The sequence below is a fragment of the Peromyscus eremicus genome, chromosome 19 (assembly GCF_949786415.1).
Source record: "Peromyscus eremicus chromosome 19, PerEre_H2_v1, whole genome shotgun sequence".
Classification (NCBI taxonomy): domain Eukaryota; kingdom Metazoa; phylum Chordata; class Mammalia; order Rodentia; family Cricetidae; genus Peromyscus; species Peromyscus eremicus.
This window is the reverse complement of record NC_081435.1, coordinates 62,039,347-62,058,565: the sequence shown is the minus strand read 5'-3', so window position 1 is coordinate 62,058,565 and position 19,219 is coordinate 62,039,347. Positions and strand designations below refer to the sequence as shown.

The window sequence follows — 19,219 nt, the reverse complement described above, 5'->3', positions numbered from 1 at the left end:
TGGCTTTGTTTCCAAGAGGCTCCTCAAGTCCCAGCCTCACCACCCTTTGGGCAACAACGGTCAAGCAAAGGAGTCACTTCCCTTCATGCCCCTCTCAGGGAACTGCTGAGCTGAGGTTGTCTCTCACCTGGCCATCTGCTTATAGGCTTCTTCTGCCACAGCAAAGATGTGGGGGTCCATGTCACCCATATTTTGGCCACTGTAGGCATAGATGACATCTTGTCCATAGATGGGCAGCTGCTCATATGGATTGATGGCGACCAGCACAATACCTGTGAACAGACAAGACAGCCCGCTAAAGCACTGTTCTCATGTGCTACAGATGAAGAACTGGAGGCGAGGGGGACTCTAGCCAATCTCTACAGAAAGAACTGTCTTTGGGCTCCCATGGTAGGCCCTTATGGTGAAAAGAATGAACGGGACACAATCCAGGCCTCAGGCTGTCCCACTGGAAACCCACAGACACACTAACACTCACAAGTACTCCACAGCCGAGTTCATAAAGTAGACACAAAGTGTTGCAGGACCAGAGAGAAGAGGAGGCTTAACTTAAAACTCTACCTGAGAATTAAAATCTGGAAATGACATTTTCCCTCATTTATATATCAGCTTTTAAACAAAAAGATAAACTTGAGGACTGCACAATTTATCTGTCATCAGTGACTGTGAACACTGAGTACTTACTTAGTCTCTGTGCGTCTCTGCTATAAAGTGGGGATGACATACACACGGACCTGGGACTTCCTCAAGAAAACACAGGCATCGGAGGAAGGAAGCCCCGAGCTGTGCCCTGCGTGGGAGCCTCTGTGTTTCCTCTCTATTAGATCACACCTCAAATCCCTGCCCCCAGCTCTCCCAACATCTGCACAACAGCAGACTGAAACATGTTGACAGAGCAAGGAGCAAATCATGTTAGGTTTTCAACCACTTTTGTGAGGCAAAATGATCACTGAGAATGCACAAAGGAAAAAAGCAAATTCCATCTTCAAGATATGATAGAAATATGTCTTTTTCTCTCCCAAGAGACTACATTCCTTATATCCAAAGATCCACAGACTAAGGTACAAAAACAGACCATTTCTGGTCGTCTTGGAATGATTAGGAGGGACCTGCCACGTTGAGAAGTTTCCCTCCTAGTGGTCAAGTGGGAAGGTAGACACATGCATGTCTGCTTTCAACAAGAATTTGAAAAACAAAACAATAACAACAAAAAAACAGCACAAAAGGGATCAGAGCCCTGAGAAATCCCACCGAAGCTGATCACTTGGAGAAAGCTCTTAGGAGCAGCCAGCCATACAGGTTCTTCTGTTCTTCAGAGGGTTCAGTTTAATCCACATGACACTCAGATGAAATTTTAATCTCCTGTCCTGAGGTCATCTATTTTCCCAAAACACTGTAGACCCCTCCAGAGCAGAGAGGAACACTTCCACGATTACTGCAATTCTGGGTGGCACTGGGTTCTGTTGAGAGCTGATGGGACATTGGATCAGCTGAGCAACCTCCCATCTGTACAGACACCAAGGCCACTCCAGGGGGGATTCCCTGAGACTGGACAACTGATGGTCGTTTACCCCTTCTCCTAAAATGAGAAGCTTCACATTGGAATGGTTTTTATTCCCCCCCCCCCCGAGTTTCTGTAATTGGTAATTTTTCTAAATTAACATTCACTACTGACGGGGTTTCTGAAAACCATTCCTTCTCAGCAAAGCAGCTCACCCCTGCCAGCTAAGTAGCCAATCCCCAAGACCAAGTGGAATATAAAAGTGTAAAAGCCCCTGGTCACCTGAGCTGTCACTGCAGTCAAAACGAGGCCACAATCTTCGGGACACCACCTCAGACATCCTCCACACAGTCTGGTTCCCTACCAGGTCCTCACTGTTTTCCACAAACAACTGCTGGAAGGTTCTGTTCTCAACATGTTACTAAACAATACTCAAGGGTGGCGGGGCCGGGGGAAGGGCAGAGAATGTATCAAAATTTGGGCTATGCACACAGAAATTTCAAGAACATTAATGTCAGGACTTTATGTTTTAAGCATTTGTTATCGATTTTGTACATTATTTGAACAAAGTCTTCAAGCACCACATTTTTACTTTGGCAGTGAGACAGCAGCAAGGGAGGCAGCCCTTTCAAACCGAAGGGGCAAACAAAATTCACATGGTACACATGCTTCAACGATGAAGACATGCTTCAAAGTCAGGGTACCATGACAGACTTGCTCTTCTACAAGCAACCTCAAGCAAGAGCCTAAGCCAGCTTCCCCAGCACCTGTGGCCACTTGTCTGGCAGAGCTGTTATTAACATCAGGCAACCCACTAACCATAAACCTCAGTGGGTCTCATACGAAAGGGTCATGTGCATGAGAACAGAGTCTTGATTCTTAATGTTTGAGTTTCACAAGTGCTGGTTAAAGATGACACCAACCCCACCCTCCAACAGGTGCCCCACTTACCACAATAAGTATAGATGTGGTTGGACTCCAGGAAACGGACCTTTAAGTTATGCAGAACTGCAGGCTCATGGAGATGGCTGAGTGCAGTGAGGTCATTTTCTCCTACTAAGATATCTGGATTCCGTAAGAACGGCAACTGGTTATTTTGGACGTCGATTGGGTATTCCCGAATCTAGTGACAAGAAGGCAACAGACACAAAAGAGCAAAGTTATGAAGCATTTCACTTATATATGGTGTCCCAGTTCTTCGGCTAGGATCACTATCCTAGCAAAATCCTAAGACATAGAGATAAGTAATGTTCTAACGAAGACAAGATGGACGCAATACCTATGGTTCCCACGAGACACCAGGCGCTGTGGAACTTTGATTACATAATTCCAGCATAGCAAACACAGAAGACTGGCAGGAGAACTGAGGAAGCTCAACCGGATTTAAGGGTATTCAGCTGCTTAATAAAGAGGACCCTGAGCTGGGCGGTGGTGGTGCATGCCTTTAATCCCAGCACTTGGGAGGCAGAGGCAGGCAGATCTCTGTGAGTTCGAGGCCAGCCTGGTCTACAGAGTGAGTTCCAGGGAAGGCGCAAAGCTACACAGAGAAACCCTGTCTCGAAAAACCAAAAAAATAAAAAAATAAAAAAATAAAGAGGACCCTGGACTTTACATTCCAGTTAACACGGGGGCTTGCTCTTCCTGACTAGCAGACCTTCTTAGACTGGCTTCATCTACTACAAGTATTCTTTACTAGGTGTCTCTATTTTCTTTCTGCTAATTAATTTTTTCCATACAATATATTTTGATCACCATTTTGCCCTCCTAACTGCCCCCAGAACCTTCCCACCTCCCTACCCATCCAACTTCATGATTCTCTCTCTCTCTCTCTCTCTCTCTCTCTCTCTCTCTCTCTCTTTCTCTCTCTCTCTTTCAAAAACAAAACAAAACACTCAAAACAAATTAACAAAAACTATTAAGTAGGAGCATGGAAGACAGTGGTGCTTAGGGTGATTTGAACTGTAGGGGAATGACTCAAGAGGTTTCAGAGAAGAATGTAAGTTGCCTGGGGATCTTTCTTGTGATATTTTGGCAAAGTGGATGCTCTTTGCCCTTGTCTGAAAAGTCTGGCTAAGGCTAAAGTAAAGAGATTTGGATTAATTCCATTGGCAGAGGAAATCTCAAAACAGCCTAGTATAGACTCTGTTGTATGGTTACTAGTGTTCTTGCTTATAAAGATTTATAATGAAAAGGAGCAAGCTGAGCAAGGAAAAATAAAAAAAAAATGTACTACTTGAGGAGAAAAGGAGCACCAGGAAGTGGAATGAAACTAAGTCCTGTGTTTAAGGAGATACACAGATTGAAAAATGGAATAAAGGGAGTGGTGTTCTCAGGGCAAGTTCCCACCCAGCTAAACTTCCAACTTGTGAAAAGGAATTAAAGAAAAGCTTACAGCCTGATGTGGTAGTGCATGCCTTCAATAACAGCACGAGGAAGGCAGAGACTGGCGGATCTCTGAGTTTGAGGCCAGCCTAGTCTACAAGCAAGTTCCAGAACAGCCAAGTTTAGGCAGTGAAGATAACCATCAAAAACAGAAAACTGGTGAAGATATAATTGAAAATCTCTGAGTTCAAGGCCAGCCTGGTCTACTGATCCAGTTTCAGGACAGCCAAGCTTAGGCAGTGCAGGAAACCATTGAAAACAGAAAGCAGGTGAAGATGTAATTGAACAAGAGGGCTGTGTTCCAGCCCCAGAAAGCAGCAGAACTTGGCAGCTTGTCACATGGTTCTGGCTTTAGAGTCAAGGATAGAAGAAAGTTTTTATGGAATTTCCCTCCATGACTAAGGAAAGTTACTGAGGCCAGACATGTGTCAGGGGTGTCCCTGCATGGAGGCCCTGAGAGGCCATTGTGTGAAGCTGTGAGGGAGAAGCCTGGATTGCCTTGGAGACCCCAAGATGTTAGTGATGCCAGAGTTGTAGGATGCCTTCAGAGGAGAGCTGCTAACAGGCAGTGGAACCAGCCCAAGAGAAAGAAGTGTGTTGCAGTCAACAAAGCTGAAATGAATTAGAGAATTGAAGAGCGCTCTGACATCAAACATGGAAATGCAGAGTTTGGAGTTTGCCCAACTGGTTTTCAGTCTTGCTTTGGTCCAGTATTTCCTCACTACACTTCCTTTCCTCTGTTTTGGAATGCTAATGTATATCCTGTGCCCGTTTATGTTGAAAGTATGTGATCTGCTCTTTGATTTTGATTTTATAGGGGATTACAGTTAAGCAATTGCATAAACCTCAGAAGAGACTTTTACCTTTAGACTTTTAAGTAAGTTTGAGACTATTATAGACTATGGGAACTTTTGAAGTTGGACTGAATGCATTTTTGTCTTATGATATGGCTACAAGCCTTTGGGGGTCAGGGAGTAGAATGTGGTGGTTTGAAAGAAAATGTCCCCCCAAAGGAGTGGCACTATTAGGAGGTGTGACTTTGTTGGAGTAGATGTGGCCTTGTTGGAGGAAATGTACTACTGTGGGCGTGGGCTTTGAGGTTTCCTATGCTCAAGCTACTTCCAGTGAGACAGACCACTTCCTGTTGCTTGCAAGTCAAGATGTCGAAATCTCAGCTCTGTCTCCAGCACCATGTCTGCCTGCATGCCACCATGTTGCACCATGATGATAATGGACCAAACCTCTGAAAATGTAAGCCACCCCAATTAAATGTTTTTTCCTTTATAAGAGTTGCCGTGGTCATGTGTCTCTTCAAAGCAATAGAAACCCTAACTAGGACAATTGGTAAATAAACTAGGTAGAAGTTTAGGGGGAAATTAAGGCACAGTTCTCTTAAGCTAACACAAATTTTAACCAGAACCAAGAGAAAAAGCCAAAAAGGAGGAAAATGAGCAAACATTTTAAGTTTCAGGGAGAAGACCTTCAGAAGGACACAAAAGCCAGAAACATGTAGGAAAACACATGTAAGTTTCACTGTAAACTTTTCAACTGCCGCAAAGCACACCATTTGCCAAGACAAACTGAGTAGGGGGCCTATTTCTGCATGGTCTACATGTTTCACATGACAAAGGTCTAGAAGAGACCACACTAACAGAAAGGTGGGTACAAGAAACAAATGCAAAATTAGCAACAAATAGATGCCATGTGAAAACTACTGAGTGTGTCATGTTTTGTTGGATCTTTTTCTTTTCTTTTTTGAGACAGGGTCTTTACATGTTCCTGGCTGTCCTAGAACTCAATATATAGATCAGGCTGGCCTTGAACTCAGAGATCTACTGGCTTCTGCTTCCCAGTGCTGGGATTAAAGGCATGCACCCTGATGCCTGGCCTCTTGGATCCTCCCCTATTTACGTATGTATCAATGCCCCTGTCTGTCTTTGAAACCTCTGACACAAACATTCTCCACACAGTAAACTGCTCAACAGTGACATGGAGATGACACAGACAACAATTTCAGAAGGCGAGAACAAGGAAACAGGGAGTGTTGAAGGCTAACTTTCAGCTCATGAAATTCTGGAGTTGGTAGCCTTAAGTTTTCTGAACAAAATGCCCAGGATCTTCAGCTTCTAAAGAGAAAGGACTTGAGTGGGCTAAAGATTTTGGAAGGTTCTGTCATGACCTCGTGGCTCCATTTCTTTCTAGCCTACAGCAGTGCAGATCCTTACGGCAGAGAATGAACGCTAGGGGAGAGTTGCTCAGCCTGCTGCAGCCAGGATACAGAGATGAAGGAGAAGGGGACCAGGATCCCAACGCTTCTTCAAGGGCATGTCCCCAGCATCCCTTGTAACAGGTCTTCCTAAAGTTTACACCACTTCCTAAAAGGAACAGTCAGGCCTTCAACACAGGTGCCTTCATGGTATACTGGCCTTTGTCATCTGCTGAGTTAGTGGTATTGTGTGACTGTGCCAGATCTCCCTCCCGGAGCGCTCATCCCACCCCGCCTTGCAATTTTCAAACTGAAAAACTTTAAACTCAGCCCCATGTCTTCATGTCCCAGGGAAGAAACATGGGCTTTGCATCATTTCCAAAACAATCCTTCTCTCAGAAGGCCTTGCCAGGCAGGAAGAGACAATCACATATGAAATTTTGGAAGAACATATCCACAGATAAGCTAGTGGTATTGGTTACAGAAAATTGATAAGGAATGAAATGCCTAGCACAGCACAAGGGAAGTCGGAGTTGCCAACTCAGCGCTCCAGGCCACAGATCCCTCCGCTTGTGGGTGTCCAGGGGGAGCAGGGAAGGGGTACTTAAGAATAGATTTCTTTCAGCCACTGACAACAGAAACTTGAATTTAGCACTGCTACCAGAATCCAACATTCTCGGCTAATTCTGGCTTCAGAAGGCTTCACCAAGTATTTGCAGTCCTATAACACTACATATGAAGAATGATGTGCCATACAGAACAAGCTGCATTGCTCCTCAATGTGTTCCTACAGAGGCGAGGCCACAACATGCAAAAAGCGGAGATGCCACCTCCTTGTACCGGCAGTGGGTGGGGGTTGAACAGGCCTGCAAACATCTTTCTTCTTTGGATAGTAACTGAACATCTGGATAACGGGATGACATCCTTTCACCACATCTGGATAACAATATAACATCCTTTCATCCCAGCCCACTTGGTTCAGCTTAGACAAGTCACTGTGCAGGGAGAGCAGGCAGCTCTCTGCCAGTCCCCTGTCTCCACTGCAGCCTCCCACTCACAAACATGCACACAGGAAGCACTCACTAAGACTGCTATACAAACTTAGTCTGAACCCAGCAAAGTGAAACCACAGAAACAGGGAGTTTTCAGCCAGTAGAGGGCAGGAGCGGAGCAGTTTGCAAGGGAGGTGGGGAAGAGGAGAGAGCACTGGACCTGCACCTAGCTCTGCTCTGGGCAAAGCATAGAGAGGCCGCGCTCCATCAACCCAAGGCTAGCATCCATGAAATGCCCAGCACCATCTAAAAGCAGAGAACCAGGCCAAGTATGAGCACATAAGCACATTATGCTCATCCTGACTCTAGAGAGGGAAAAAAAAGACAGATGACACTATTCTTTTCTCCAGAGAAGTCATCATCTTCTCTCTCGCTGGCTACCAAACAGAGCATCTTCCATTCTGCTAAGTGACGTAAGCCAGAGGAACAAGCACCCATACCACATGATTGTACTTGTATGAAGTACCTAGTGCAGCCAGGGTCAAAGACAGAGGGTGGCACAGTGGCAGGCTGAGACAGAAAAGGTGTTCAATGGAGGTAGGTCCAGTTTGGCCAGATGGAAAAAGAGCATGGTAACCATGGCAATAGTGCAAATGCCACTGAACTGTTCACTTAAAAATGGACCACATGGTTACACATATATTCCACAGTTTACTAGAAGAAATAGCAAGAGTGGGAGGGGCATCTTAGGTGGATGGTAAGCACCCTGAATACCTTATCAGAGGAAGTCGTTGGCAGTAAAGCACGTGGTCCTGCTATGAGCCTAGGTTTGGAATGCAGCTTTTCTAGCAGAAAATCTGACCTACCTTCTTTGCTCTTTACTTCTACACTAAAACCAACACCATTTTACCTTGGGGACTGGAAAGTCCACCAGTGTGGTCTCACAGGATGGCGTCAGCTTCAGAGGAAATGCTTTCCAACCATCCAGCATCCAGCCATGCTATGCCTGTTCCCCCACCTCCAGTATACAGTGCTCCATCACTCTCTGGGCCAGCTTCAAGCCAGCCATAACCCATGGGCGACAGGGAGAGACTCGCATGCTCAGAGCCTATGCTGATCTCCAGCCCCAGGCTTTCTTCCAGTTCCACAGTGACCAGTCTCATAGCTGGAGAGGAAGAGATGAGCCGTGGGCAGCTGCCAGGATCTGTCATGCAGGGCCAAAGCTGTGTGCAGCCAGGGACACAAGCATCTGCTGTTTTAGCAACATGACAGCTCATTCCTCACTGCCTCATAGAGCTTTTAAAAACACCCACCCACTTGAAAAGACCAACTGAAGTGAAATCTGTTGGAGTTAGTAGAAGGCACTCCATTCGAGTGGGTGGGTTGATTTCATTTTGTTTCGGGTGTGGGGTGGGAAGTTATTCAACATGGTAAACAAGATTCCATCTGCTGGCGGTTTTGTTTCTTCCCTCAGAACCAAGAGATGATGAGCAAAGCCTGTCAGCTTGAGGGTGAAGGACACACTGATCACCTCAAAGTCACCTGCCCCAATGTCCTACTCACAGTGACACACTCGAATTCATATAGAGCGGGTTGGTGGCTGGGGAACATTCAATCAACAGGTTGCTCAGCCAGCCGTTGGGAGTGGGAAACAGAACAAAATGCTTTGAAGAATGAACAACAGCAAGACAGTTAATAATTCACACACTGCAGACATTCCAGGCACTGTGGTTCCACACAAGCCTTCCGTCCACTCTATGCCTGCTCTGCAGCCCATCTATCTCAAAGCCAGTTCTTCATATCATCCCACCACTTTGTCTAAAACCAGCCTCCTTGAGTATACCCTGGATAAAATGTCTGCCTGTCACCTCAAAGGCCACCTGGGTCCTGGGTTCACTGGTTTACATTCCTTCCCTGGTCCACATACAACACTGGGGTCTTGGGCATTGGGCACACATAGCTCCTGCATGAACATTTCCAACTGTTGGCCCCAGGTACCCTGAGCCCAGGCTCCCACCACCTGTCCTGTTCCTGGGGATTGTTTCCTCCTCTGCTGATGCCTCAACACAACAAACCTGTTCCCTTCACTCCAACATAAAGACTCTTGTCTGGGCTCCCAACGGAACTTCAGTTGCTAACCTGAGTGGGCACTTGTTTCTTATGTGGCATCCATGAATCTGACTCAAGGGTTGGCACTTTTCACATACACTGTCATCAACAGTGACAAAACAAGGATTTGGAGCTCAGAAGCTCCGAAGGGCAGACAAATCTAAGCACAATATACCATCAGAGCCAATCGGGGCGGATGTTGGGTCCCCACCTTAAGAACCAGAACTTACTGTGTCATCTTCCAGTCTCAGCTGCAGGCTCTTATCCCCCTCTTTGTAGTCCTGGGTTAGTTCAGCTGAGCGCCACACTTCATCTGGGTCAGGGATCCAGACCCTCGTGTACTGAAAGACGAGAAGGAAAGAGACTTAGATACAAAGCAAAGCATCCAACCCTCAAAGCACGTGTTGGCATCAATGAAGTTTGTCAGAAAAATATCTTACAGCACCATCCACATACCACACTTCCCTTTAAAGACACAAGATGATTCAATATTATAAATAATAAATATTTCATAGGATTAGTTTAAAACAGCACCCTCTCAATCTTAAGAAAACATGAGAGTGACATTAAAATTCTGCTGGGGAGACAGCTCAGCACAGGCTTATTTCTGACTATGAGGGTTTTATACCACCCCTTTAAAAGGAGACAAAGATCAGCAGTCAAAGGATGAGACATGTTATAATTAACAAAATAATACCGGCCAAACGCAGGGAAGCACAGTAAAGCTGCACACTTTGGGTTATGCTGTTCTGATAGTCTACATTCAGTGGAAGTGGCCAGCAAGTCAAAGGCATCCTTAAACACTGTTACTGGTATATATCCAAAACGTCTCCTCATGTTCTAAATGATTTTGGGCCCTGGTCCTGCTAATCCAGGAGGCCCTGACCCTTTAGGAGGTTGGGCCTAGCTGAAAGTGTGACACTAGTGGACTAGTTGGGGGCGGGGGGTTGTAAAGGTTATACCTGCCTCCATCCCCTGCCCTGATCCAGCCACTGTCTTCTCCCTCTGTGGCCCACCATGATGTAAACAGCCTCCACCACACATTCTTGCCGCTATGATCTCAACCGCTCTTCCATGCCTCCGCTGCCATGATGACCAGCTCTCTAAAACTGTGAGCCAAGACAAATCTTTCCTTACTCAAGTTGCTTCTGTTGGCCTCTGCCACAGCCACACCAAATCAACTAATGTAGCCACCTTGAGTAATCACTCACGAACAACGGTTACTTGTATATTTTTTAAGCCACAGACAGTACAAAATTCTCAGTCTCTCCAGCACTGCCCTGTAAATAAAGTCGTTCAACCTGGCCTAGTCCTGGCAGGGGAGAATATAACCGTTCTTGTCAAGGGGTGACACGGGAGTGACCTTCAGTGATTATTGACCAGACGCTCAGCCCTGGTTACATGTTAGATAATGTAGAGAGCTTTGCAATCGTCAAGTCTGGGTTAACTTCAGTCCAAGTCAGCCAGGCAGTTCCCAAGGGGGGACCAAGCATTTGGCACACAGGACAGCAACATCCAGACCCACTGCCATTGCTCCTGATCTCATACTTTTCATAGATGCCAGACAAACTGCTGGGTTGTTGCTCAGGAAGGAGATTTCTACAGGGTTTGTTTTAGAAGCCATCCCTGTGTGCACCTGCATATACATACACTACATTGTTATGTCACATTATATTCTTAACAAACCTAAATGGCCCTTTTGACCAAAGGGTGAACCATGTGCCTGGGTCAGCATAACTCATGCATCAACTCACAGCCAGGCAGCTGCTGTGTACTGTAACCAGCCAGCTTTCTTTGGGTCCTGCTTCTAATTTTTTCAAGCCCATTTTTTTCTCCTAGTGTACGTGGTCCCTTTTATAAAACTAAGATCCTGACTGCTGCTCCATTTTGTCTCTAATTCACCCTTTGAGCCAAGTCCTACGGCAACAGGAATCAGAACATGAACGAGAAGAAAGCAAATGTCAGTACATCCTTGACATCCCAACCCAAGTAATTTCTTTTTAAAGTTAACAAAGAAACAGATGCATAGGATTGTAGTCTCTATACCTCGAGGCCCACCTTACTAAGTATTGATGGGAGAGTCTTACAGGACAGGACAGGACAGTACAGTACAGAAAAGCCCTGCATGGGACCAAGTGTAGGAAACAGAGCCCTTTCCCAACTCCACCGCCCAAGTTCCTCCTTCCCTCCAGTGTTCTCACTTGGCTTCTCCACCGTCCTCTAAGCCCACCATCCACCCAGCCACAATAACCAGCAAGGTGCTGCTCTGGGCTTTCCGTCAGTGGCCTTTCTTCAGCCACACTGTAGCTCCCTCTGACCACTATGTCCCTCCAGGCAGTCCACCCTAAACTTCTACTCAAAACAAACCTTCTCTAAGGGCAGGGCCCAACAAAGGTTGCCCATAATAGAACGAGAAATAACTGAGGAGCATGGTGGCAGCCTAGTAGAAACTGAGTGGAGGTGAAAAGCCACAGGGCCTGGTCTCAGCTCAGCCAGTGACTCCTGTGGCCTTCGGCCTGCTGCCCATACGCAGAAAACTCACTACCTCTGTTCACTCCCTCCTCTGGGTGAGTTTATCATTCTATACATGTAGCTTTCTCCTTGCTGAACAGGCTGGAAGTACCCAGTGAGCAGAAAGTCACCACTGTATTCCGTAAGCACCAGGGCACTGTGGGACCCTTGTGGTTCTCTATTTGGCTCCTTTCTCCTCCATGTGAGGACTTTAGCATCACTGTCAGCCAGAACCATCCTAGAAATGCAGAAGCTCAGCCTCTACTCAGATGCCAACAAAACCTGCACAGCCATGCACTGACATCTGTCCTGACGACATGCTCTCACACACCCTTGCTCCAACAAAAGCATCAGTAAACTGCAGCTAGGGGCCGCATCTGGCACTGTGCCTGTCTGTGTACGACCCATGAGTTTAAAAAAATGCCTTTAAACTCTAAAATGAGAGGATCAAAGGACTACTATTCAAAGAACATGGAACATTTTATGAAAGGTTAATTTTGGTGTCTACAGCTAATGTTATTTTGGGACACAGACATGCTTGCTCATTTATATATTATCTCTGACTGCTTTCACACTTCAATCTTTGAGCTGTCACGAATCCTATGGCCCAATGCCTAGAATATGTAATACATGACTTTGACAGGAAGCAGTGTCAACTCTGTTCTGTACTTGCTGCTTTCTTGGGCCAGACTGTCCATTCCCCACATGTACATGTGGACAGAGTCCCGATTCCAACACCTGTTCATTGAATGCTATCATCACCTGTTCACTGACACTATCAACCTTTGAGCTGACATAGTGGGCCTGTCTCTGATTAACTTCCTTTCTGGCTTCAGTCATTTCTTTCAAGAGAGTTCATCTCATTATTGCAAGATCTTCTAGATACATTACTTTGAATCCTTAGCATCCAGCACATCCAGTGGATGGTCTCATTGATTAAGAAATGAAATGTGTCTTACAAGGGAACCTAGTTTTACCTAAAACATATTGCCCTGAGCACTATACAATCAAGTACAGATATGGAAATCAACTGCCCAAGCTTCAGGAACCTATCTAGTAGGGCAGGCGATGCCCATCAAAATATAGTTGAAGGAGTGATGGGACAACTCCTCAGAGGGGGTGCGGTAATAGCTGCTGGGTCCATGGAGAGAAGACAAGGGAGGGCAGGGAAGGCAATGCTGGCTGCGGAAGAAGAACCGGGCAGCTGCATTCTTATGTGGTTTTTGGAAGGCATCGCATATTCCGATCTGATGAGGCAAACTTCAGAGGCAAATCCAGTAAACACTCGGCACCTAACCTGTGCCAGCTCTGTGCCACACGCTGTCATAAACCTCTTCAGTCTCCCTCCAGTAACAACCTGTGTGATGTTTCTCCTCTGTCTGAATGCGGGGTGGCTGCATCTGCAGGCTGGCCTTCCTGGGCCTCCTGCCCCTGACGTTTACCCTCTGTGGGCACTCCCCTTGAAGTCCTACACATCACTGGACAGGGTCCTTCACCCAACATTGTACTCAGCATGCACAACTGGCAATTTACAGCATGTTCGAGGGTGATTGACTGATACTCCGAATTTGTATTCTAGCTTTGCAAACGCTGCCCCCACACTTGCCCACGTGACTTAAGATAAGCATGGTCTCTGAAATATGCACCAAGTACTATCAGCACAAAGTAAACAACAAGAAAGCAGATCCCCAAACTGAAAAGGGAGAGATCAGTGCTCCAGTAACTATCGAGGGCTTGAGAAGGGAGGACAGCCAGGTGTGATGGGGCTTTGGAGAGGAAAAGGATTTGAAGGAGACATGTTCTCTCAGAGTGATACAAATGCTACATATCTAGACAGAGTCAAGTGTACTAAATATGACTTAAAGCGGTTCCTTTTATATTCTACTAATTTCCTCTCAGTTAAAACAATGTGAGTATAAAACCTGGAGTCACTGCAGAAACCAGGTAAGTAAAAAGGGACCATGGGTAGGGGGAGAACAATAGAGGGGAGTAGCTACAGGTGACTTGAAGAGCGGAAGGAGAAAAACGGAGAGATAAATACAGTAAGAATGTATGCCAAAGTTATAAGGAAGCATACTGTTATCCCCTGCCTAAAATTACATATCATATATATACATACATATGTAAAATTACTATGTATGATGTATAATTTTAGGTAGGGAGATCACACACACACATACATATACATACACACACACACACACACACACACACACACACACACACACACACACACAGTTTAAATGAAATCCTCCCATGTGGGCTGACAATGCTACCTCTAAGAGCCATAGACTAACAAAAATCCCAACCATAAGAATCCCCCTTTTGAGTTGTTGGTTACGGTTTTCCAAGAGACTCTCAAAATATTATGGGCTATTGCTCTTGGCTGCCCCCAGAGATGGAAGGTAAGTCCTTATTGCTGAAGACATCATGCACTTCAGATACGAGACCCAGAGGACCGGAGTTGGAATTGACCCAAGAGCCACTTCCTGGAGGACCAGCTTTCATGGTACCAGAAAGCGCCATGCCATCTCCCAAGGGAAAAGAGAAATGGTCTTCCCAGAGAAGAGGCCCACAACTGCTTATCTAATACCAAGTGGTTAGCTGGGAGATTATATACACTCAGGTAACATTATAGACTGAGCAGGTTATATTTGTGTATTAAAGAATATATACATGTCAATAACTAAAGAGACCGTGAATTTGAGAGGGAGTTGGGTGTGTGCATGGGAAGGGTTAGAGGGAGAAAAGGGAAGGGGGAAATGATGTAATTATGATTTTAAAAATTATAAAAAAACAAACAAACAAGAAGCAACCCTCCCCCAAAGTCCACCACACTGTTGTACTACAGAGGGTCCAAAACCATGGTGTAGGCAAACCTTCTCTTGCCTTGTGTTCTTACTACTAACCTGTAGGAAAACCACAACAATAAATATTTTCAAGAAACATACCTTCTTTCATGTGTGTGTATGTGTACCTGCCTGAGTTTATGTGTAGCAGATGTGTGCAGATGCCTGTACAGGACAGAAGAGAGCATCGGCTCCCCAGAAATGGAGTTAAGAGGTGGTTGTGAGCCACCATGTAGATGCTGGGGATCACATTTCAGTCCTGCACAAAAGCAGTAAATCCTCTTAAGCACTGATCCATTTTGTGAGCTGGACAGGAAAAGTTCTGAATTGAGTGTGTGGGGGAGGAACTGGGGGACTGAACTCAGCGCCTGGCTTGTTAGACGAGTGCCTTACCACTGAGCCACCCCCAGCCTTCCAAGCTGCCTTTTGTTTTTCACACCTTTGAGAGAATTCCTCTCAGGTCTAACCTCTAACAGCTTCACTGTATGTAAGACAGCAGACTATCGGAGGATGAGTTCAATCCATATCCTCCTTACGTGGTTACAGAATCTGTCACTACCCTATTTTAGCAAGGCTTAGCTCCTTTGTGAAAAGCGAATGAAGTATTATTATAACCAAGTAAGAGGTAATTTGGGGAAGAGTCCCATATATGAACTAGGGATGCTGACATCAAATGTTAAAGGTCAGCACTGAGTTGTGCTCTGGGCCTCTGCTCCTTTCCTCTGTCTCCAGTGGCGCTCAACATGCAGCTAGAGAGCGGCTGTCTATGACAACAGTGCTCTGTGCTCCAGCTGCACATTACAATCACGTGGGGAGCTTATTCCCCAGCCAGGCAACACCGTAGACGATCTACACCAACCTCTGGGGGTGGGAATCAGGCAGCTGGGAAGCTTCCCAGATGAATCCAATGCATAAGCAACTTCAGAACCCTTTGTGGTTTGCCTAAGGAACCACTTTGGGGGGTACAGAGATCCTCATATGGATAGAGGCATCCTTTTGCCAGCATTCTCAACCAAAACGTTGCAAGCGAATGCCAACACTGTGTCTGCAAGAGCACACCATTTTTCTACATCCACACATCTTTACATAGCAGAGCACTTTGGTAGGTGTCTAGGCTCTAGACTACAATAGCCAAGACTGTCTTGAGTGGGCTGTTGCATAGGTCTCAGCATCCTCATCCTCAGATAACAATAGGATGTAAACTGCATCTCCCTCGAGTTACCAAGAGTTAAACGGATATCAGAATGACAGGCTGATACGATGTACACTGTGTTGTAGGGAATGCAGGATCCCAGTAGGATTCTAGATAGCTATACCAATTGGGAAAATAAATCTGGTACTTCAATTATTTTAGTGACTTCAGGTCTCTGTACTTAAGTAGCTAAACCTTGCCTTAAGTTCAATAACCAGATCTAGCCTTTTTCACTCCAAAAAACTTAGAGAAGTGCTTTGCGGTGCTGGCTGATGGAGAATAACTATCTGTAGATCTTTAAAACACAAGGATACTAACAGCCATGTCCTGCATTTGAATAATTAAACCTCCAGGGGGTAGATCCAGAGCAGCACATTAGAACAAAACAAAACCAAACCCCAAACTAACTTTCCAAATGATGAATGAACTCACATAATTACAATCACTACTTCAGTGAGCCTCGGCAAAGAAGAAACGCGCAGTAAGGGAACACCGGCCTTTGAAAGATTCTCTTCCTGGCATTATTAATGCTACCTCTATAACCAAATGCTAAGGACACTCCCATCAAGTCCTTTCATCATTTCAATTTAGTCCCAAACCAAGTCAAGGAGAGTGGCGTTAGAAACAGAAGAATCCAGATGGTCAGACATGAAAGACAATCAGTCCAGGCTTCTGAGAGCTGAATATATAAGGGTTCTGCAGAGCCAGAGCCAAGACCCTAGACTCTGTCTCTAAGTCCTCTGCTCTCTGACCCCCTCTAGAGAAATACCAGTCATCTTGGGGAGGGGTCCAATCCTGCTGGGTAGGTATTTTATATGAATAGTGCCACGTATGACAGTGTCACATATGATAACAAGTGTGAAGGCATAAGGTAAGCCCCATGGGAGTTTCTGTGTTATACTCCAGGCACACTGACAGTTCAGGTGCAATGAAGACCTGGTCTAAAGCAAAACATTCTGGATTGTGCTCTCTAAGAAGAGCCAGAGAGGAGGCAAATGGCCTAGTGTGGTAGCTGACAGCATTCTCTGCTTGTCCACTGCTACCTGAGTACCAAGCACAGAAAGATCACCTGATTCTGATGTGTTTGGTGCTGTAACTAAGTATCACCAGAGTCACTTAACCCAGGGTTGGGTTAAGTACCATGTAACAGAATGGAACACATACACATACACACACACACACACACACACACACAGAGTCAACAAATAACTGGCTTGGAGAATGTCTTAGATCTCTATTTCTGTGATCAAACACAATGATCAAAAGCAGTTTTGGGAGGAAAAGGTTTATTTCATCTTACACTTCCAGATAACACTCCACCACTGAAGGAAATCAGGGCAGAAACTCAAGCAGGACAGAAACCTAGAGGCAGAAACTGACACAGAGGCCATGGAAGAGTGCTGTGTATTGGTTTGCTCTGCCTACTTTTTCTAGTGCCACATTGGGCTGGGTCCTCCCACACCAATCAACAATCAAGATCATTGCCCACAGGCCAGTCTGGTAGAGGATATTTTCTCAATTGAGGTTCCCGCTTCCTAAATGAATGTAGCTTGTGTTGAAATAAAAGTATCCAGCACAAGGCATAAATTCTGTCTGGAGTCCATTGAGGAAGGTAAATTTGAGGGAATCAGCTTCCATCCCTCAAGGAGCACAGAGGCCAAACATCTCCAATTAAGGCAAGTCTTAGTGAGAGCACAGGGTTTGGTCATAGACGTAAGCTACTGCCATAGAAATAAGTTAGCAGCGGGACTAACCACTTACAGGGGAAATAACCATTAGAGGCGGGAACTCAGGGGCCATCTGTATCAGTTAGTTGTTTTTCATTTCATACGATATTTAATTTTTCAAATTATGCATATATGTATATATCTTTGTGTACGTTTATATATATGAATGCAGTCTGGGGAGGGCAGTAGAGAACATCAGGACCCCTGGAGCTGGAGTTACAGGTGGTATGAGCACCCCCACATGGGTGCTAAAAGTAAACTCAGGTCCTCTGTGAGCACAGTATGTGCTCTAACCACTGAGCCCTTTCTCCAGCCCCTTTAATTCCCTTTCTCACTGCTTTGACAAAATACTTGATCGATGAAACTTAAAGATTATTTGGCTCATGGTTTGAGGGCATGGCCTATCATGCTGGGGAAGGCCAGGGAGTAGGGGCGTGAGACAGCTGGTCACATCGCATCCACAGGCATGAAGCCCAGACAGAGGAATATCGGTGCTAGTTCCCATGGAGTGATGCCACCCACATTTGGGATGGATCTTCGTCCGGTAAGCCTTTCTGGAGACACCCTCACAGACAGCTAGAGGTGTGTTTCTGTGATCAAATTAACAATGAGGATTAACCATTCCACATACCTGCCAAAAATCACAGGTGTGGCTTTCCCAATCCCAGCAGGAGGGAGAGGTGAGACCTCAAATCCTCTGGGTAACTGAACGTGAGCCCCTTAGAACAGAGACATTTAAGCTCTGCTCTTCAGAGAGCTTAGGCCAACACCCTTGGCTATCAGCCTGCTGGGCCTAAGTATGACCACTGTGATGTTTCCTGATAGACATAACAAAGAAGGAGAATAAAGAGAGAGGGGAAAATCCATAGAAATAAAGCCAGTGGTTTTATTTCAGCATCACCAAATTGGCACCCTCCCAGATGAGGTACCTCCCAAATGACCTGGTACCTGGCAGTAGCGGTCACATGATTTAGGAAATATGAAAACAGCTAGCCTGACCTTGCTTATGGAAAGTCAGTCACATTCCATTGTCTCCCCAAATAATTAGTTTCAGCAAGAAAAATTAGGCCCTTTACCCCAGCTGAGTGAAATCTCACCCACTCATCCCACATTTACCGGTATCTCAAGATAGTGTCTATGGGTCCAGACACCAGCTGCACCAGTGATGAGCCCTCAAATTATGAAGGCTGAAGTAAAAAAGCTCTCCCACTGATGGGTGACTGGTCATCATCCTCCTTTAACAAGGAAGTTAAGAAAAAGAACCCTGAAGGGTAAGTTATTTGCCCCAGTTCCCATCAACAGGTGAGAGTGTTCTTCCCCAATGCAACTTCCTTGTGTGTAAAGCAGGAAATGCCTGCTCCATCAGGGATGTTGCTAGGACTCCCCATGTACATAAAACATTAGGCACAGTATCTGGCACACAGTGACTATTTGGTGGCTATGGTTGCCATGCAGGCAGTCTAAGCCTGGATCTGGTAACACATGGAAGCTCCCTTGAGAAAAGTGACTCACAACCCCAAGTCCCATCAGAACTGTGTCATGGGAATACACAAGTTTTTTGCTTCCAGTTTATTTCCACATCGTTTAACTCCTCCTCTGGCCAGCAGGAAGCCAAACCTCTTAGTTTCTCTGTTTATTCATCCCCTAGAAAAGCTTAATCCATATTTTATATCTGTATCTGGAGTTTAAAAAGAATTGAGCCTCTATGTAGCTGAAGACAAAATTCACTTCTCCACAGACACACTAAATA

General features: G+C 45.5%; 1 protein-coding gene across 1 annotated transcript in view; it reads right to left on the bottom strand.

Annotated features, from left to right (window-relative positions):
* The window catches only part of Myo5b (myosin VB), a 213,827-nt gene that overhangs the window by 172,590 nt on the left and 22,018 nt on the right, over window positions 1-19,219 (bottom strand). Inside the window, exons 2-4 of the mRNA XM_059246817.1 lie at window positions 9,421-9,531; window positions 2,453-2,624; window positions 128-272 (exon numbers count right to left, since the gene is read on the bottom strand). Coding sequence (XP_059102800.1) covers window positions 128-272; window positions 2,453-2,624; window positions 9,421-9,531 — 428 coding nt within the window. The remainder of the gene's footprint in view (window positions 1-127; window positions 273-2,452; window positions 2,625-9,420; window positions 9,532-19,219) is intronic.